The 22506-nt window shown below is 42.8% G+C and overlaps 1 protein-coding gene across 11 annotated transcripts in view; it reads left to right on the forward strand.

Annotated features, from left to right (window-relative positions):
- ANKRD26 (ankyrin repeat domain 26) overlaps positions 1-22506 on the forward strand; it is a 1120330-nt gene that overhangs the window by 189612 nt on the left and 908212 nt on the right. For 7 of the 11 annotated variants that reach the window (XM_085653117.1, XM_085653121.1, XM_085653116.1 and 4 more), the window contains exons 6-7: positions 3913-4073; positions 16397-16433. In XM_085653117.1, the coding sequence (XP_085509243.1) occupies positions 3913-4073; positions 16397-16433 (198 nt within the window). Of the gene's footprint in view, positions 1-3912; positions 4074-8964; positions 9016-16396; positions 16434-22506 lie in introns of all 11 variants that reach the window. The other 4 variants (XM_085653113.1, XM_085653114.1, XM_085653120.1 and 1 more) reach the window with 1 other exon arrangement.

Genomic DNA, 22506 nt, shown 5'->3' on the forward strand with positions numbered 1-22506 from the left:
GGGTTTTTCTAACACACTAGATGTTTATTATGAGCAATAGATGCATTAATTTCACACCTGCTCCTGTCAGAAGGTTAGAACTTGACATTCATCAGTAAAACATATCCAATATCTTCTAGTGCCCCACCAAACTCATGACTATCCTCACTACTTTTCAGTGTCTGCGCGAGACCCTTGTAACACCTAATTGTGCAGTACGTAGTGCAATTCAAATATATGAGGACTAAACTACAAATCAGAAAACACAAAGGATCAAAGCAAGATCAAGGGGTGTCTCAGAAACAACTTGTGGATAAGTGAGAGCTGCTTAGACCTCAAAAGATCCTAAGTCACTGATCAGGACAGCTTCAGCTTTACCCTAGCCTTTGCTGGCCTTAGGAGCTTGGACACACTACAGTCCCCGTTCTAGAATAATGGAACACAGATACCTGATTTGACACACCTTTACTTGCTACATTTCAATGATCATATAAATCAGCATTTTGCAAATCATGATGCTTATAAAGGTTGTCCTTTATTGCAAAAAAAGCAAGATAGGCAGTTAAAAAGATTTTTCATTCTATCAAAACTTGACTACTGCAATGTATTCTATGCCGAAGCCCACAAAAAATTAGACACAGAAACCCTATAGAATCCAGAAGCGGGACGATCAGATTTGCTTCAATTGGATTAAATCTGCTCTCATCACATAGACATCTGAAGAGCACCACTGGCTCCCAGTAGAACAAAAATAAAATGAAGTAAAAAAATATATCTGCACTTCACTTCAACCATACTATCCGATTAGGAAGCTCAAATCTTATCGCACCCCTCATGCTTCAAAATGTAGAAAAATGGAGGTAAAAACATTTGAGTGCAAAGATACAACTGCTGGCCTATTCAACTAATGACCTTCGCCCGCCAAGGGTTAATAGAGGATAGAGCCACGAAGCATGGAACATTAATACGGCACTGAATCTAAGTCCCAACCACCTCTCGAAGAAGGTGGTAGAACCTCACAAACGTAAAATCTCAGTGCTGCCAAGTGGCCTGCGTGTGCTGCACAAAAACACACAGATGGCACAAGACTAGCCACCATGGCAATGATGCGCAACACTCCTTTTAGCAAACATGGCAGTTCAACTTTACTACAGCTGAATTGCCAATTTATTCTGGCATCAGAGTGCTGGTTAAGAATGTTAAAAATTAAGGAAAAAGTATATATATAAATGGTAGCAGCACAACACAATTGTATCTTGCAGGTTTTACGTGTCGTACAGTGAAAATTAAAAGAAATGCGCAGGTTAGCTATAAAGCTCACACAGTTCAAAACAATTGTCATTGGCTCTTCACTCCGAGTCAAGGTGCATTGCTAGGAATGTGTTGAAAACGTCCCTTCAAAAGTGGTGCCAATTAATAGGAAACAACTGCAAATCTCGGCCACTAGGCCCATCTAGTCATGTTGTTTCCGAGCACGCCCAGAAGTATATGTACGCTGCTTGGGCTCCAGCCTTGGTGTTTGCTCTGCATTGGCCTTACCGGTTATGAACTGGACTTTACTCCAGCAATCCACGCTGGAAGGAGGTGCTTCTTTCTTCACACGTGTTCTGTTGCAAACTTAAGTGACAGCGATGAGAACAACAAAATAAGTCGTTCAACCGCAGAAACACCCTGGACACAAATGGAACAGAGCAAACGTGACTGTGGCCTGTATTCGGTGAGTATTTCACCGTGAAGTGAATATCAATATGTGGACCCCGAGACAGAGTGAGAAAAGACATCACAAACGGGAAAAGAGACACATAAAACACACTAACAACAAAAAAACACATACACAAATACCTCACTGGTGGCACTTTAAAACAGAAACTAAAACGCATGGTAAAATCGAATTGGAAACAATGTGTCAATAGACAAATGTACATAAAGTTGCAACGAAAAAAACACGTTTAGCTTCGGAGCTGGCCTGCTGTAAGAAACTAACACTCCCAAACCAGTCCAACCACGGCCCCGGAAACGAATAATTCAGAGTCCCACGTGAATCGAACAATAAGCAAAAGGGCGACGAATGGTTTCCATCCATGTGAGATACTCTCACGAGCGCAGCACCTCATTGTCACCCTACATTTGGCACGTTAATTGCTGTATTCTGAGCCTTGACAGTTGGTATTCGTTCATTAATTACAGATTTTTAATACAGTACAGGCCGCATGACATTGAGTTTGGATGCCGCAGCGCTGAATAACTAACTAGTGGTCTACTTGTCTGTGAGGCATCTCTGGACACATGCTGAGGCAATGAGATGTCTACATGACGTCCTGTGCACACCGGGTTTCTTCAAGTGCTGATCAGGACACCCTCTCACGAGAGCTTGGAATGAACGCACGAAGGAGAACGGTAGTAAGCAACGAATCAATAGGAAGAGGGCAACATCAAATGACCGGAAACCACAAGCACAGAACTGAAATAGTACTGTATCCCAATTCTTTACCTGGAAGCAATGTTTTTGTATACAGGTGCCCCCTATATCGCTAGCATGCTACTTCAGAGCACTTCGGAACACTAAGCTGAAACTAGTTCCACAAAAAAGTTACGCTTTGTGAAGTATGGAGATGCGCAGCCAGCAGGGCCTGACCTGTGCACAGCAGACTTTAGCCGTGTTTGTAGACTTGCTGCATTTCTTTTGTTTTGTAGAGTACGGCTATTTGTGAAAGTATTCATGTTAATCGCAGCTCGTGACGGCGCTGCAATTAACAAGAATACGTAAATAAAAGCACACAATGTGCCCCACAGCTTCACTCTGCAAAACAAAAGAAATAAATCAAGTGCTCCCTCCTTGATCCCACAAGCTGCCTCTCCGCAACCAGGAAATGCCCGTTTTTCGGGCTGCTCGCCTTTTAAAGGCAGCAGCTCGAACGCTCTCTGGGGATGTGTGTGCGCGCCACACATACAGCACTGCACGCTCAAGGGCATAGTGGTGCGCACTGGTGTTTGCGTGCACCTTAAAGGGAACAGTGCTCAAGGGTAATCTGGTGGTTATAACCTGTTCCAGTAAAGACTTGATCCTCCTTGGCCATCTTCTTTTGGATATTCACTGTTCCAGTGTACAACTATAAGCCTGTTAATTTATAGAAGACCCCCAGTGATAAAGTTACTTATCTGTCACTTTACTTCTAAATGGTGGTTATCCACTGTATCTATAATCTGTACATCTCCCATACTATCCTATCCCTCCCTTTCGGTCTTATTTGCTTCAGTGGCAAGTACCAAATTGCATTTGTTCTTTAATGGCTGAGGTGTAAATTAAATAGTAGGAGGTGCAATGTAAGAAAATGACTGCTATTGAATAGCATCATATGTGCTCTTATTAGCGCTGGAAATATTTGTGTTTCACAACCTTAGATACAGAATTGAAACTTTGTATCTCTTTCATTTCCATAACATTTAATTGTCATGGTGTGCTAATGCAACAGCTGAGTGGCTGAATAGAGATGCATTACTCCGAACTACCAATCATAGACCTTTTACCATGTCTTCAACTGCAAGAGAAGTTAAACAAAAGAGGTGGGCCAATGTGCCACAGAGAATAGGACCACAAGGAACACACTCAGTAATTTACAGTAGATTAGGTAATAAGATTAGGTAAGACGATATACATGCAATCTGCTAAGTGCTAAAATGAATGCTGCTGCCTGTTTTGCAGAAAATAAAATCTGATAAAGAAATGTAAGGACTTACTAACTTGTGTGCGGTTGCATTTTTTAACAGTTAAGCTATTTCTTAACTAGTAAAACGATGATAAAGGTACTCAAATGGTAAACACTATCATTTTTGTGTTGATTTTTTAAGAAATAGTCAAGAAAACATGGACATGTGAAACAAAATTGTTACTCCAATCCTGGAATTGTGTTCTTTTTTTATTCATTAATACAGATGCTCTCATCTAATAATTGAACATGGAACAAAGCAAAAACAACTATCCTCTCCACCATACCATGGGGCAAGTAAGCTAAAAGGCGTGTCTATGTTTAGCAGTCCAGACAGAGTAATTGAAAGTGGATTTCAGTTGGGTGGACCTGCATTAGATAGAGATGGTAAGTGCAAATTGTTGGACATGTTGTGCTTATCCAGAGCATCTGAAAGTCCAATGTCATACATATGCCAATAATTGTTATCCCACAATATATTTTTATGCTATTGTATAATCACGTTTCAAGCATTGTATGTGTATGAAGGTTATTACTGTTACTGTTTTGTTTCAAAGAGTACTTTGATTTTGTGATTTTTGCTTTTTTACAATATCTAACGATCCAGATATGTATTGCTTGGTATTAAAAAATTAACGTCTTGGATACTATGGATCTTCTACCATGCTTGATGGCCAACTGTCAACATACTTTAGGCTTATTTAACCAGCAATAATTTTCCATCCTCTTAATAGTAAGACAACTAAACTTCCACAACATTCACAAACGTTTCTAATGAATACATTTGAATGCACAACTCTACGAAAATGACATAGGTTGAGAAGATGCAAGTTTTTTGTTGTATGGAAGCTCATTGAATGGTTAAGTACTATCTGCAGTGCCACCTATTACATTTTCAAAGATGCAAGTCTTTTTTCAGGTTGCTTCGATGAGGTTCACATTTTTTTAATATTGACTACATCTAGCTGCTTCTATCACTGCCCAGGTTTAGTTTTTCGGTCACATTAGAGTCCACCTTAACTTATTTTTCTCCAAATTATTGTTTAGATATTTTACTTCGATCTTTTCAGGAAATATGAACAATTCCTGTAAAAAACAATGTAGATGTACAGTACAAAAATTTAAATCAACTTGGATAAAAACAAAAAAGAACCAGTTTACCAAAAGTACATTTACTGTGCCATTTTCCAAATATGCATTGCACTTGGTATGCACGAGGGTCCTGATTCTCAGACTGGATCATTCAAGAGAATGTCTGGAGCTACAGCACAACTGATGTAGGGCTCACTCACTGCCGTCTTTCTTATTGACCACTTGGTAGGAGCGACTGAGTCTGCTCGCACCAGCCAGCAAATTATTGGCACTTTACACTTGTGGTTGTGTCAGAGAACGTACAGCGATGGCCATTACATTGCCCTTCCAGTAAAATGAAAAAAAAATCTCTCCTATCCCTATGTCAATAGCTTTGCCCTAAATGGTATACAGCATGCATACAGTTCAGGCAGAGGTCATGTTTGTTTCCTGGTCGCTTTAATCTCTGAAGGAAAGAATCACACGGATCTAAACCTGCCATACCCTTGACGTGTATCAAGATCATCAGTATTGCGGTTGTGCCACATACATGTGCACACTTCCGTTTACCCACATTCAGCACTTCTCCCGCAGTGATTTGATAAGTTAGGGTAGCCTAATAAATAAAACCCTTGTTCCACTTAAATTAAACTGAACTAATTGACAGTGACACTCCTTAGCACACGTAGTATTCGTGAAATACCATAAGTATGTTGCGTGTTTCCACCAAAAATAGACAAATTAATAAGCAAGAAAAAACACTCTGCTACGTGTCACACGGCGGCGTCATGAATAATATTTACGATTGACAACACATGAGCCAGAAGATTCTTAGAACTGGACTTATATGAACCAGAGAAACATTTTCGAAATATAGACGCTGTCACACCAGAATCCATTGCGGTTTGGAATTATCACCGCACAACAAAATCTACAGATACATGGAAAATAACCTTGAGAAAGTCGCGGGACAACTTCCCCATTTGCGACGAAACACGTGTTGGCTGGAATGAACTATTGAAAATTTACACCAAATAAAGAAAACAAGGAAGAAGATAGAAGATTTTATATGTTTTTTGTTTTTTCTTGCTTATTAATTTGTCTATTTTTGGTGGAAACACGCAACATACTTATGTTATTTCACGAATACTACGTGTGCTAAGGAGTGTCACTGTTTACAGAAGGCTGAGGCCTATCCAGAGGAGTAGGGTGGTTCTCCTCACCTTATAGCACCGTTAGATATTGGGTTTCATCATAGTGATAAATGCGAATAATCTCTGTGGCGCCTATACCTAAATCAAATACCACTTTCTATCTTTAACTGAACTAACTGTTGCCTAGTCTACAACCAACTGTTTCTGCCTAACTAATTATATAACTCATTATTAAGGTCTCGGCCTGGCGAAAAGCAGCGCATGCGCTGCTCTGCCATGCAGAGGACCTTTTGGAATCAATACGATTCCAGTGTGCACGCGGGGAGACAAACAAGACAATAGATGTGCTTGCGGGGATTGTATGCTTTACTGGTGGCATGATACACTGGGGGACTTTTTTTGTCTCGCCGCCAGTAAAGGCAGTCCCCGCGTGCACATATTCTGTCTCTCCCATGACGGGCCGCGCTTGTTGTTTACAGCGACATTCTTGCGTGTTGACTGAGGTCTAAACCGCACGCATGCGCCCCTGCCCCCTCATTATGCACGTAGGCAGCTAAGTTTTCTGAGGTACAGGAGGCCACGTGAACGACAGGGGGGATCCTCTCAAAGTACCTGAGGTGGAGTACCCCCAGACACTGATGCTGTCCACGTTGCTGTCTGATTAAAACTATGTAACTATGGCACTTCAGGCCCCGTTACCCAAAATATTTACAAAAATAAAACCTCAAAACGCCAAAGTCACCTTTCACTTATAGGTTAATTATCATGCGACGAATTCCATCCGCATAACAGGCAGTACATTCAGCAAATACGGATGCGAGAATACAAATAATGGAGAATATCAAAGAAAATGTTCCCGCAGGCTGAACAACATTTAGAAATTGCAAGCCACAGAGGAGATAAGGCCGATGTGCTAACAAGCGCTTGCAAAATTAATCTTAAACGCAAATTGCACACCGACTTGTTTCAGGAGGCTATTTGTGACGCATTACGAATGCAGCGATGATGGCCGCCATGGGAAAGCGACCGTCACCCTGTCAGGAGGACGAAAGGCGGTTGAGTGGTCTATATGGATAGCATGAGGCTGGTGGGCTGCCCCGACCCCCTGCAGGTATGGCCAGGGAAAGCAGCGCCGGGGCGGGGGGCTTCTGTGACTGGCGGGAGAAAAGGAGCTGGGGTTAAGGGCAGGGGAAGGCAGAGGACTTAAGCAAGGAGTATGAAGACATGGATGGGACAGGTAAGAGAAGGGGCAGAGGGAACGAATCCGGTATGGAGAGAGTGTCAGCCTGTAATGCAACAGGTTCTCATGTAAAGCGCTCTGATACCTTCGGGTCGAGTTCACGCTACATAAACTGCAAAAAAAAAAAAAATGAAAGTGCAAGGATAAATAAATAAGGGCAACAGACTTTGCATGGATTCAAGTTCAATATGTGAATGCCTCTCATTAGTGCAACAGGTTCTGTGGCACCAGGGCCCACTGCACCCCATTTATGTATGCCTTTTATTACTCAATCAAGAGGTAGTGGACCCAGTTGTTTTGTTTACATTAGAGCACTCAGCACAGGGTACTTTTACTGCACCACTGGTGTTGACGAGCAGACCGTCACCGAGGCACTGTCCCAGTGTTTGAACGAAAATAAGGGCCATTGCTGACGAGCCCTATCCAGGCGGTCCCGCTATGAATTAATTATTTTCACCAAACTGCCTTGCTACAACCTGTATCGAGCCAGGAAGACAAAGTGCAGGCGCGGCAGGGTTTCCTACTTGTTTATATACCACACTGCCTAGATTACCTCAACAATGTACTGTGCTGTGCAGGTGGTAGCCACAAAAATACAATGCAGTATTATCGTAAGAGTAGATCTACCTAGCAATCGATACAGTGCTATGAGACCCTGTTTAGACTGAAGTAATTACCTTTTATCCTCATTAGTTCTTGCCGGCACCAATGAATTCGAATAAAGACCAATTTATCTAAACAGCAATTTTGCTAAAAAATATTTTTCATGCTGGTTCTCACTTCTCATGTAAAACCTGCATCTCCCCTTCAGGGGCTCTCATCTTCAGAGTAAGAGACTTCTCTCTGACGCTCGTTTCTGGCGCATGTTTGGTGCCCTGGCATACAGGAGAAGGCAAAGAGAAAACTTTATTTCCAAATCGATGTTAATAGACTTCTGTGCAATATAGGGTACATGAATGACGTCAGCTACATTTTTTACGTACTGGCTATAATTGGCCTAGTATAAATCAATCAAAAAAGATTCCCGGGAACACCATTAAAAGATGAAATACATTTATATGGGCAGCGCACAGTTATACCATCAATTTGTTACTGTTTTCCGTGTCCGGAAGTGCTGCACTTGAATAAGATAGAGCTTTCAAGTTTTCGAGGTCCATGTCTGGGCACTTTCTCCAGTCTGTGTTTTTGGTAAGCTTTGTGGGACTTGCAGTCCTGATTTTGCAATAATAGCAGAAATAGTTCCAGGATGCCAAGTTAAAATCTGACCTGGATGAGCTACTCGCTCATGAACCCAAGAAACGTGAGAGCGCTAATCATAATTTGGTAAAATCCTCTATTTTTTTTAAACTTGCTGATTCTGCCCCCGTTTGCTTTAATAAGGATTCAGAAGTAGCCTGACTAGCTCAAATACATTTCAAATGGTTTTGTAATGTGTTTGCCGCATTACATTTATATGTCAAAGTGAGTCAAGCATTAAAAATGCAATAGGTCTCGCCTTTCATTATATTAAAGCAATTTGCTTTGCTATACAATGCCGTTAACAAAGCAAATGGCTTTAACTTAATCAAAGGCGAGACCTATTGCATTTTCAATGCTTGTTTATAATTTATGCCGCAAAACTGTTTAAAGTTTACATTTGCTAAAGATTTATTCAACTTTTCTTGTTAATGTGCTCACAGTAAGGCATTACTGGTTAAATATTTTTCGAAAATAATTTCCATAGATGTTGTTTTTTTGTTTGTTTTGGTTTAACATCATTTACTTTCTGATTTGTTTCATCTGTCCCTTCATGCATATCCCCATATGGATGTAGAACTTCAACAATCTCCCAAACAGACATCTAGCGCAAGAAATTCAGGGAAAGGTACTCTGAAACTAACTTAAAATATGATGCACCAAACATATTATTTTTACACAAGTGGCTGCCTGGCATATTATTTTGTATTGTTTATTGTGCTGTGTTTTGCTTTAGTGTATATTCAAAAACATATCCATCACATGCTTGGAATTTTGCGTGGTGTGTTTGAATTCGAGTTACAATGCAACACCACAAACCTGTAAAGATAATTATTTTTGAACAAATAACTTTTAAAATCTGTTGTAACCTGCTCATGCCTTCTATCCTTTGGATAATTTGGACACAAATATGAGCTTTTAATAGGCAGCTACTTAGTATTTCTAACTTGTAGACCTATTGATAATAAAGCATATCAGTATCACAATTAAACATTTAATTCCATAGCAATATTTCTCTTATTTGAATGGATTTTGTTACACTTAGAATGCAAAGGTGTATTTCCACTTCTTTTAATTTGCTTTTTCTGTTTGTGGAAAGCATAGTTTTAAGTAGGACCATTTCTAATGAGACTACGGTTATCAAGTGTGAATCCCTAATTGTGTGAACAAAAACAAATATTTGTGTTACTTCTGTATGAGATTACCAGTGCCTGCTATTAGATGTATTTTAGTCTGGTTTACTTCTATTTATTTACCGCTTGTTAAAATATCATCTTTTCATGTTTGGTTCGTTCTTTTGTTTGTTTGATTCTTTTTGCTGGGCATGTTCTGAATGAATAAATGGGTTTGTACAGGAGATTTGCTCAGCCATAAATACAAACTGAGCAGGATTTGAGAGTCCACTATGATAGAACGTTTACTCGCTTTTCAGTTGAAAACCGGTTATCTGATTTAAAGCTGGCATCAGAATTTTCATTATTGTCTAAAGTTACTCAGCACCTGCCGTCCCATAGCTAGCCTGTTCATGTTAATCATGGCTTTAATAGCATTCCGACCAATCTAATATCAACACTTGCACTAAGCCTTCACTAGACCTCCTCATCTCTACTGAAAGCAACCAGAAGAATCCAGCATCAAAATTGTTTTGTAAACTGATACGCAGAGCACACTGGTGTTCCATCTCCTCAGCTTACACTTGGGATGGTCAGGCTCATTACGGGAGAAGGTGTGTTTAAAAAAAAAAAAAAAAAGATATGTTATTTCGGCCTCCATTCTATTTCCCTGGATCATTTTGAGATGAGATCACATAACAAATTCTCTCTTAAGTACACTGTTTAGCGTTGTGAATGATTATGCATGTAAAACACGTTTGGAATATTTCTTTCAGTTTCAGTGTCTAAAGTTGTGAATTGATCACATAATTCCCCCTAATATCTATAGTATATCAATAAATGCACAACGTCTCTGTCCCAAAAAAGCTCTTCAGAAACTGCAGGTTCTGTATAGTATAGATTCCTGCCTAGGTTCCTCAGCTAAGCTGCCACCTACCTCTGGTCCAAAATCACACCAATGTATTTAATTACTTAATGAATCACTTGTAAAGCACACGGTTACATACCAATTTCCATGACTTTACATTGTGTACAGTTCATGAGTGACCTTCTCTATCTTGCCAGTGAAGAGTGTCATGTTTCAATGTTTCCTCCATTTCCTTTCAATCAAAGAGGTGTTGTTTAGTCTAGGCAGACCGGAATTTGCGCATTTAAGATTTCAGACCGCACAAGTGTTATTGCTTAGAAGTAAACCTCATATTGATGCCTGATTTCCATGTTAAGCACCCAGCTATCCTTGACCAGAGTTTTATCTTGGTTTCCTTTACACTTTCCAGAAACCATGCTAGGGGACAACCAGCTCTCGCCTTCACCCCAAACATCTGGACCAGCATGGTGACCTCCCTTTCTTGGATTTCCATTGATCTTTCTCAGCTTCTACTTGATTTCAACCAGAATAGCCTTGTGTTTGATGCTCTGATACTGTTTCCAGGACTCTCTGCTAGAAACGCTCTAGTAAACGTACTCTTCTTGAGTACACAAATCTATACAGATGCCCCTGTAAACTTTTTTAAAGGCTATTTGGCGAGTGAAGCTTTGTTAATTTCAATGTGCAGGCGGATTAGTTCCTGCGTTTCTTTAAGTAGAGGCCCACGTTAAGGCCACCTGCACAAGAATCTCTGAATTGCCTTATAGCATCCGTCGCAGTATTACAGCACTTTCAAAAATGTATGTTAACCCCATTTATGTAAGTGCCCCATCTGTTCAAGAAGGTGCCTGATGTGCCACAGTGTGATCTGTGTACCATTGTATGTCAGGATGGAACTGTTGCTACATTTCCCATAAAAAGAATAGCAGTGAATTTCATTGTTTTCTTTTGGATAAAAACTCAATGTAGCAACATACCAATGTCTTGCCACTGGAACAGCTGACGTTTTTTTTAATGAAGTTATGTACTATTTTTGAAGTCCATTTTTCTTTGCTCTCTTGCGGTGTTCATAAACACCAGGATAGACTGAACATGTATTGCATAAATGGGAGTTTGGAGTAAGTTCATTTGGTAGCTCCCTGAGGTTTCTGAAAGATGAAGGCCTTTCATTCCCTCTGCCTTGCCTAAGGTTGCCAGGGTTTTTTAATCATTCCTTTTTGACAAATGGCAGAAGGCTCTTGTAGCTACCCCACCCCACCACATTGCACAGGGTAGAAAGGTGATGTTTTTGATAGATACTTCTAACCGCAGATTACTCGCCGTGCGAATATTCCCCATGTGTTAGACTGGATCCTGAAAACTCTAAAGCTGTAGCTCTGCGCACCAATAGGTGGCACATTGTGGCTCTACAATGACCTTGCTGTGTTACGGAAGTTACAAATGGAGCCACATGTAAACACCACCTATGGACACTGACATCAGTTCCGTCCTTTCTGTGCCTTCAGACTTTTTTCAGTGTGCAAAATAAATTTCGCCTCTTAAAACAACAGTGTTTAAGATTGGTCTAACAAATGTGTGTGACAGATCCCCCCTCTGGTTGTGCCTCTAGTCTTTGGGGTTAGGATATGACTCCAAACCTGTGATGACTTTGCCCAGATGAATCCGAAGGCCGTACATGATCGCAAAGGTCTACTTTGCAAAACACCCTAAGACTCCATGCTGTTCTCATTCGAAGGGTAGTGCAAGGTACTGCTCACAGGTCAGATCTTCGTCGCAGTGAAAGTCTTCAGGTAAGCCCAAAAAGACGCTTAAGAGTTCTAAGCAGAAACCACTCCCCTCCCTCCATACTCAAACTTAAGAGAAGACGCAAGGGTGTCAGCATACCACACAATCTCACTACTGATCTCCTAAGGAGCTGATTCCGAGATTGGTTCCAATGCAATCTGTCTTTCTGGGTCTGTCAGCAACGTCGCAGCAAATCAAGGCCTTTAGGGAGGCCATGCGGCACACTTTTTCCATACTTACTGGTTTTTCTAGCATGCCTCCGGTCACTAGGGTTCCGCAAGGGCCTCCATTAGGACTACCGCTGGTGGATTTGCCTTTGGCACAGTGTGTGCACCTTGAACGAGCTTTGATTCTGCACTGCATTCAATGCCAAATTCGGTTCCGGTGACACAATCTGTTCCATTCACTTCGATTTCGATGCTGTAACTGAAGGAGGATCCACAACTTTAAATGCTTTCTGAATCTGAACAAAGCTTATTTTGACCGTGGGTGAGGCCCCACCCTGATCCCATTGCAGCACTGCCAGTTAAAGCCAGATTTATGGTGACAATAGGGATTAATTTGTCCCATAATAGGATGAGGAAAGCTAGTACGAAGAGCTTCAGGATGCTAGCGGTCTGAACACCATCCCAGACACTATTATTTAGCCTTGTGGTCCAGCCATGGAAGAGGGCACATCATTTTCGTTAGTGATGAGATGAGCTGCAGAGGCCCTTGAACTACAGCTCCCAACTGTGGAGGTTAAAACAAATGTTATTATGGAGGTCCTTCAGTCTGTACAGGCATCTACTAAACTTCTTATGCTATTTATTGAAGCCCTTATGGATGAGCTTTTAGGCTCTTCATCAAACCAATAATCTTTACCTCTGGTCAATAGACGAGTCACTCGCCAGAGAATGTAGGCTACAGGCGACCCCGATTTTCTTACACAGCATCTAACTCCGTCACCAGCAATGTCAAATCTAACACCTTTCCTACTACCACTCCTAACCACGGATCCAATCATACGGTGGGATTTATGCGAGCTCATATTTTCCTTCACCAATGTTTCCCTGAGTTTAGTTTATCCTCTTTGGGTTCTAAACCCTTGCTCTGTGGAACATGGCCATTCAGATCTTACTTACTGTCTCTGAAGACTTTCAGGCATCTTTAGCCCAGACTATTCAGGTGGGGTGGGATGCAGATAATTTTGTTATCCCACCTAGCACAGATATTACGGACTGCTTGGGCAGTTGGCACAATCATGGTGCTTTGGCCCCATCCTTAGATGAGGACCATGGGCTTCTCAGGGGATGTTCAAGCATCCTTGATGGATAGGCCATTTGATGCCTTTCACCTCTTAGGTTAGAAGGTGAACTCAGCCCTTGAAGAGAATCATATTATAGCTTGTTCAGTGGGTCTCTCTGCACCTGCCAGGCAGTTTTCTCAACAAAATTGTCTCTTTGGTGCCTATGCCGGGGTTTGGCATATAGATAATGCCAGACGCCATCACCAGCTCAACTACCTCTTCAATCCTTTTGAGGTTGAGGCCATGGCTTCCGGAGACAGTGCCCAGGGACAACGCACAGCTCAGAACTCCACCACTCTTGCAACAGCCTCTTAGCTGCGTAAGGGTTTTAATTTGAAATACACAGTTACCCCATATGATGGGGGGCTGCCATTTACTTAAAGGCTGTCAAGAATTCCGTTCCGACAAAAGTCCTCTACTGTTCAATTTCTTTGCATCTCGCTGCACCTTTCAAAACTATCAAGATGGCTGACAGAGGATCACGTTTCCATTTTCCAGCAGGAAGTGTTGGTCCTTTTGGCCATAGTTGCCATAGAGAGGGTTCCAGCATGGGAATATTATTTCCTTGTGCCAAAAAAGGACAGAGGCCTCTGTCCTATTTTAGACCTTAGTCTTTGCCAGTGCCTTCTTGCAAACGGACAAGTTCAAAATGCTCACGCTGGTCCAGGTTCTATCTGCTTCAGATCACAGACACTTGATGGTAGCATCAGACTTGCAGGACGCCTATTTCCTTATTCCCGCAGTGGAGGCCCATAAACGCTATCTGTGGTTTACAGAAGGCCAAAAGCATTTTCAGTTTGCGGTGCTCCCTTTTGGCCTCACCAGTTCCCCTCAGTGTTCACAAAAGTGATGATGTGGTCACAGCCCTTCAGAGGTCTGGCAGTCGCATACTTCTCCTACCTAGACAGCTGGCTGTTGAACGAAGGCCTCCGCACACCACACCTTACCAGTCATAAACCACCGCCTTCAGATGACAGTGAACCTTTTAACATTGTTGAGGTCCACTATCAACATGTCGAAGTCACACCTGTCTCCTTCGAAGACACTACAATTCATCTGCATAATCCTGAATATGATGCAATTCTGTGCCTTTCCACAAGAGCTCAGAGTCCAGGACATCCAGGTTATGATACCAATGTTTCAGCTTTTGACCTGAATCTCAGTGAGCAGCTCGCAGCCCTCTGGGCCTATTAGCCTACTGCCTCCTGCATCCTGCTGATTAACCATGTCAGGTTGGCACAAAACCCTGCCTGTGGCTACAGAGTTTGACAGACACTGTGGTTAGGTGCAGAGCCTGGATTCTGGGCATGGCTTGACCCCATTCCTGCCAAATATGCACAAAGCCTTAGCTAAGTGGGTGCTCGCCATCTTTGTCCACAGCTACTGCTTATAATGCCAAGCTGCCAAATCTACTGCATCATCCACACAACATCCGCAAGGAACTTCACAAGCTGTTATTGGAGGACATATGTAAGATAATTTGTACCAGGACAGCAGAGATGAAAAGGATTCACTAAAGATCTCTTTACTTCCTCAGCCCTAAAAGCGATGAAACATTGCAGCTAATACTCCATCTCAGGGCGGTCAATTTCCTGTATTAAATCTCATCACGTCAAAATGATAACTGTGCCCTGTTCCATTTCCCTACTCAATGTGAGAGACTACATGGAGATCCTACATGGAGATCCTCAATCTCAAGGGCACCCACTTCCACTTTCCCATACCTTTGGGGGCCACTGACAGTACCTCATGTTTATGGTGAGGACAGTTCATTACCGATTCAAAGTACTACCTTTTGGCGTCCCTACTGCCCTTAGAGTGTTTAGTCCGTATCTAACAATAGCAGCAGTGCATCTATGATTGTTACGTTCATGTCTTTCCATGCCTGGGTGACTGGCTAGTAAACAGGACTAGTCCTGTGCCATGAATAGCCCACACTCAACAAGTTATGCTACTCTTCCACTGTATGGACTTCACAATCCATGTAAAAGAGTCACAGATGTGTTCTTCCCCCCCCCCTCCCCCCATTTCCACTATACCACTACAGATGGGAGAAACCATGTGCAAATCAGTCATGGTTCCATCACAGGGTTCCGTGTACCCCAAACTGGTAGGCCACATCCATTCATACAGATACAATTGCAATTCCAGACATGTTCCAAACTTTTTGGGCCTCTTTGGTACGGTGCATGTCAAGTTTTACAGCACAGTAGGCAATAACCCCAGTCTGGGCATACCCGTCTCCCTTAGGGTTACATTTGTTTTACCATGTACTAAAACTATAGAAGGCATATTCATTTTATGAAATCTCTTCTGATCTACTGGTGTAACAGAGTAAATAGCATCGGTTTCAAAGATGTTCTGACTTAGGGTGACTTTTTTTCTTTGTAAATGTCACTATGATCATATAGAATGCGTTTCCTGCATGGATGCAAAATCGTATATGGCCCTTAGAAGCTTCTTGTAGTTTCAGGTAAAAAGAGGATACATTTGTCGTTGCACCACATCTTTGGAGTTATTTGTCAGTTTTCATCCTTATAGTACTTTTCTATTTCTATTAAGCCAGAAAAACCTGCCTTTTCACATTGGCTTAGTGAGTGTTAACTCATTTCTGTTCCTCTATATAGGCTACTTCCATGGTCTTCCTATTTTAATAACTGACCCAGTTGAGCTTTACTTTATCTTACTGCAATGAAACGATTGCTGTGTGGTCAAACATTTTTTTGTGAGATATTTTAGATATGTATTTGCTATACTGTTTTATTTCTTCGATTTGAGACATTCACAAATCCCCTGAATATGGATCAGAAAATAGTTTGGCATATTTATTAATGTTTTCTTGAACATTTCTGTTTAACTTTCATTTGAAGTGCGCTTTGAATATGTTGTGAATTATGTGTAAAATTTGTTGTTTCACACACAACAATGTTTATAACTATTGGTTATTTCTGATCAGTTACAGATGATGTTTCTCAAGCAGAATCTGAAAGCCGGTAAGTTTATGATTTAAGTTGAACAGTGTTTTTGTAAGACTCGCCCATACCTCAGTCTCCTAGTCTTAAACCAGCTTGACTGCCTAATAATCATTTTTATTTTTTATTTTTATTTCTTTTGATTAGATAATAAGAATCAACAGTACAGGGTACACCACTGTAAGATGTTCTTCCAACATATTTTAATTAGTATTAGGTACACACGAAGTCAGATTTACAGGTTGAATACATTAATAATGGCGACATTGGATCATCATGTGGCAACGCATCCGGTGGGGTACAGATGTTACCTCTCTACACATTCCAATCATTCCATGTTTGGGACCACTTTTTAGGGCATCCTCTAGCTATATACACTGTCTTCTCTCGGAACATACACCAATCCATGTCCCTCTTCCACTCTACCATGGTCGGTGCCCGCCCAGCCCCCCACATCCGGGCAATATTACGCTTTGCAACCATCAGTCCCAATGCAACCCATGTGATGAATTTACTATTAAGATCAGTGGGCTCCCACACATTTAGAAGACATCGCTAGGCCTCCAGGGGAATATCTATTAGTAGTACCTCAGTGAGGATGTCGTGAATTTTCGTCAAGTACCTTTGGATATGTGTACACTCCCAGATTATGTGTAGGAATGTTTCCTCTTCCCCACAGCGTCTCCTGCAATGTCCATCCTCCGCCCTACCCATTCTCATCAGACATGGTCCAGTTAGGTAGATACGGTGTAGTATTTTTAGCTGGGCCAATCGTAGTCTGGCTGATATAGCCACCTCCTGTGGGGAGGTAACTGCCGCCACCTAGTCTAGATCAAGGATTATACCATCCCCTTCCCATTTGTCCCACATACGTTGGATGGGGTCACTAGAATTATTCACAAGCTTTTTGTATGTAAGCGAGATGGCTTTCGTTGGTAGGTATCCGTCTAATATCCTGTCCTCGAGAGGCGAGGATTCAGGGGGAGCTTCACCTTGCTGGAGGCATGTCTGCAGTGCGTGTCGAACCTGCATGTATCAGAAATGTTCTGTGGTGGCCATATCGTACTCCTGTTGTAGGGAGGCAAACGATTTAACCTCTCCCTTTACCCAAAGGTCACCGACCCTAGAGATGCCTTGAGGTCCCACTTGTCAAATCCTTTAGATTTCCAAGCAATTCTGAATCCCACAGAGGGGTAGCCAATGTTACCTTACGTTCCCACCCCATGCTTCTATTAGCTGCGTGCCAGATTTGCACCGAGTGTTTAGCCGGCCCCGTCAAATGCAATTTCCCTTTGATTGTATATAGAGCCCTGTTGTAGTTCCCTCCCGGCAGCAGCCATCTGTCCATTGCGTAACCCGGGTCATCAGCACGTCTATATTTCCCATGGTTAATAGCAGCTAGATGCGCTGCCCGATAATAATTTTTAAGGTCAGGGAGACTAATACTTCCATCAAACCAGTTGAGGTTCAGTTTTGAGAGGGCTATCCGTGGCATCCCACTCCACAACAGGCTTCTCTGCAGACTTTCAATTTCTTTAAAATAGCTGGCAGGGACTAGATCCAATGAGTTTTGCAACACATACAGGAAACGAGGCAGGGACATCATTTTAAATTAGGACGTCCTGCCCAGCAGCGAGAGTGGAAGCGCTTTCCATCGTTCCGTACCCCTCTTTAATCTCTGTAGGGGCGGGAGGAGATTGTGAACAAATCCGTTTGCTGGGTCAGCTGTGATATAAATACCTAGGTACTTAAAGCCCAACGTGGTGACCTGCACCGGGCATCCCCGGGGAAGATCCGGCTGGGAACCATGAAGGACGTACAGTACAGATTTACTCCAGTTGATTGAGTACCCCAAGTACCTGCCAAAGACTGCACAGATATCTAGTACAGATATGAGGGTTGCCTTTGGGTGAGGCCAAGAACAGGAGTATGTCGTCTGCATACAGTGATATGCGGTCCTCCCATGTGTCCGCCCTTTTCAGTCCACGAATCACCGGGTGCTTCCGCACCCAGGATGCTAAGGGCTCCAAAGCCAGTGCGAACAGTAGTGGGGAGAAGGGGCAACCCTGACGAGTCCCTCTAGCCAGGGTGAATACTTCCGACTCTTTGTTATTAACAACTACTTGGGCTAGAGGCTTCGAATATAGGAGCTGTACCCATTGGATAAATCGAGGACCCAATCCCATTTTTCCGAGGACTGAGAAAAGATACGGCCATTCGATTGTGTCAAACGCCATTGCAGCATCCAGTGACACGATTATCGCCACTTCCCAAATAGTGGCCGCCCCTCCTATTACTCCATGTACTCTGCGTAGGTTTAGGGCAGTGTTGCGCTGAGGCATAAAGCCCGATTGATCCGGATGAACCAACCCGCCTATTACCTTGACCAGTCTAGTAGAGAGGGGTTTAGCCAAGGTCTTAGGTTCAGCGTTCAATAGAGAGATTGGCCTATACGAGGCACATTCCATCCTTATCTTGCCCTCCTTGTGTATTGTAACCAGAGTCGCTATCCTCTGGTCTCGCGGCAGTCCCCCCCTTTCGACAGAGGCTATAACAATAGGTCCCTTGCTCTGGTTCTACTCCTTGATGCACCCCAGAAGTTATGCTGCTACAATCCGCCAAGTCCCCTACTGCCACTAACTCTGCACCGAGTCTTTGCCCATGGTCGCTGTGTCTGCCAGGCCCCCAGAGTGTGTTCACGAGAGATCAGGCCCGTGATGTCTGCCACTTACATGGATGGCACTTCACTTCAGGAGCAGGCAGGCCTAGGAGAAATGGCAGAAATTTTCGGATAGCGAGGGGGGGTTTGTAGCGCCCGCGTGTGCACGAGGCTGTGTTGCTGAGCTGTAGGGGGAAGAGTCCAAAATCGCCGGAATCTTGCCAACTGGTTATTAGCCTTCTCCCCAGTCCGTTATCGGCTCTAACCCACCCTGTGGCCGTCTTCTCACCTACTGGGGTTCAGTGGGCGGGCAGATCCTGAGTTGTCGTGTCTTCCACGGTAGTCTCCAGTGCAACGTGTCTCCCAGGGTATCACCGACTCTCCAGGGGTGCCAGCCCTGCGTCTTTTGTCTCACTGCGCCGGCCCCACCTCCCGGTGTGCTCCCGTTATGCTCACGTCGGCGTCGGATCTCTGTCAAGTTAGGCGATTAGAACTGCTCCGCTCAGTGGAATCACGATCATATGCACTGCCTTTAGACCTCCGCTGCAGCGCCCGGGGGGCCTCCAGTCCGATCATCGGGTTTACCACTGGTTCACCCCCGCTCGTCACTGCACCGCCGATGGCCTCTTCGTCACTCGAGGCCCCGGCTTTCACGCTCTCGTAGGCCGTTGTTCATCACGGCCGATTCTCCCGGTCCCTCAGCCCTGGCAGGTCGATTTCGGGCTCAACCTCATCCGTTGAGCTTCCGCCTGTGTTTCCCACCTCGGGGCATGAATTATTAGGACGGATAGATGCGCGAAAGAAAAGTTTGGCACAGAGCGAGTTTGGTCTGCGGCCATCTTGCTTCGCCGCTTGGCCACGCCCTCCTGACTGCCTAATATTTAATCCAGATGCGACACAAAGATTGTCAAACTGCACTAGCTTTACTGGGTAGCATATGCACTGGCATCATGTGGCAGGAGAGGACCAAATCATATGGCTCAGTCTACTAAATTATATGGCAAGAAAAAACAAGTTGTGCAGCATAATGCAGCACATTTCGCTATGGTATTATTTCAAAATGTTGTCATTTGTATACATGATGACAGTCTCTGGGAAAAGATATCCTTGTCTTAATACCAGTTTTACATACTAACATAGCAATAAGCAACTGAAAGGTGACTTTTCAGCCTTTGAGAATGGTGTTCTGCTGTGCAGAAACAAGTTTTTCCATTTTTTAGAGGCTTTTGATCCGTTACAGCTAGACACTATTTTTATTGTTAAAATCTGTAGATTTTGTAGCAGATGATGGATTATGTTGCAAATGTGCCAGATCGTTACGAATGCGGAAAACTGTGCTCCTGCTGAATATCTGGTTATTCAAAATGTTGTTGAATATTGTTATTTTCACTGAATATGACATCTACAAGGTGGTGCTTCAAAAGTGAGGTTTGCAGAGATGCTTATTAATAGCAAAGTATTTTAGTCAGCTGGGGGGGGAACACCACAGCAAAGGATGTTGTGCACGGGTGAGGTCCCTATTTTCTATGAAGAAAGACCACCCTGGGAGCCATTGTAAGTTTGTATTCCATGAGAAATAATTGAAAGTTATGCCATCCTAGGTTTAGGGAGGCATCAGTCTGAAGAACCTGTACTCTGTGAATCGGACTGGATGGCAGGAGTTCCTAAAAACCTTGAGTGATATTAAGTCTTGCAAGAATAAATAAACGGCTATGGTTGTGTGAAGGCCTTTGATCATCATTTGTAAATGTGTATGTGTTACTTTCATTAATCTTAAATCTTGGGGTATCCAAACACTTGGCTGCTTCAAATTTGTGCTGCTATACTCAGCTGTGTGCAACAGGCTGTCATTACTAAAGAAAGTAAGCTTGCATGATCAGGTTACTTTATACTACACATTATTTACCCTGCAGACTTGTGATGATAGGAAAGGAAGTTTGAAATGATGCTGACAAGGCAGAACTAGAAAATATATATAAAAACCCTATCACTTTGAGTTTGGAGTACCCTCATGCAAACCTCCGTTGTTAGGCTAACACTACTTAGCCGTGTCCCACCAACAGCCACATTGAGATGGTGTTTTTTTCATCTTTAAGGCAGGAAGCAAGAGTTGACTTCTTCATTGCTCTTGCTTTTTTGTGCAATGCAGTTCATTCTTTTGGTCTCTGTACTTTAATATTAGATTGCTCTGTCCCTGGAGATGGTAAACTTGGTAAGGTATAATGGCCAGCATAGGCCTTGATGACTATCCCTCTTAAATATCTTTGTAAAAAGCCAACATTAAGTGCAGCCACAATAAAATTGAAGCACTACCTCCAAACCGCATACAGGAAACCATAATTCTTGACACATTGATCACAGGGCCTCTAACTCTGCCACCCAGAAGTGCTTTGGGTTTTGTAAGGGGTAGAAAAGACCTATATAAAGGATGTTGTAATGCAGTGCAATCCGTCCACACATTGTAGTCAATGTGACAGTGTTTTTCCTAATTATTAGGATCAACCTTTGTCTTAGAAGAGTGTATCGTTTTCTATAACGGATGGAAGAGTTTATTGTGGCATATGTGCAACATAGATAGGGCTGTCCATCAAGAAAATAGAAGAACCCCACAAAATTTACTAGTTTCCTGAAAACGTACTTAAAAGTCATGTCTTGTAAGATAATGCAGAAATGTTGCTCAGGGTAGGCTTAGTGTCTATGGAAGGAGTAGCCGTCTTTCAACAGTCCATCCATGAAGCTGGTAACTTTTAGGGAGACAGGTGACTTTGGTCTTATTTGGTTGAGTTTATATTGATTGTCTTATGTTCAGAGACTCATTGAGTCTCCCTTATCAGTTCTTATCACTTTCAAAGATAGTCGCTCCTTAAGCAATTGAGCCTCTAGTAAATTACAACATGCATTATTAAAAGGAAGAGGAACCAGGTGGCATGGTCTCAGTTTAGGATAAAGAGTAGTTAGATCTACTGAAAGGTTCTTTAAGGGTGGTTGTTATGGATATGTAGGGGAGAGAAATACGCTTGTTTGATACCTGACTACCTCAACATGAGAGCCACAGCAGGAGACAGCACAGTAGACCTGGATCCCCTACTGCCACCAGGTTCATAGCAGTTTTCCTTGAAGAGGATTGCCTTGGGTGGGAGAGCTACTGTTTGTCCGTTTCCCCTTTGTCTTCTCCTGTGGTGGCACCTTGCTTAGCAGTTAGTTTCTCTCAAATATATCACTAATTGTATCTCCCAGCAATTGAATGAGATTTCTTCCTTCTGCGTGCACTCTGGTAAGTCTGTGGTAGTCAACAGGGGAGCTCACAACAACATGCCACACTGTTGCTCCTCCATGCCCTTGCTCTGATCAGTTACCACTCACCTTCCGCTGCCACACTTGATTGCTGGCGGGGCAGTTCAGTTGCACAGGATCACTGTGGGCCTCTTGGTTAAG

Source organism: Triturus cristatus, chromosome 4_1 (genome assembly GCF_964204655.1).
Source record: "Triturus cristatus chromosome 4_1, aTriCri1.1, whole genome shotgun sequence".
NCBI lineage: Eukaryota > Metazoa > Chordata > Amphibia > Caudata > Salamandridae > Triturus > Triturus cristatus.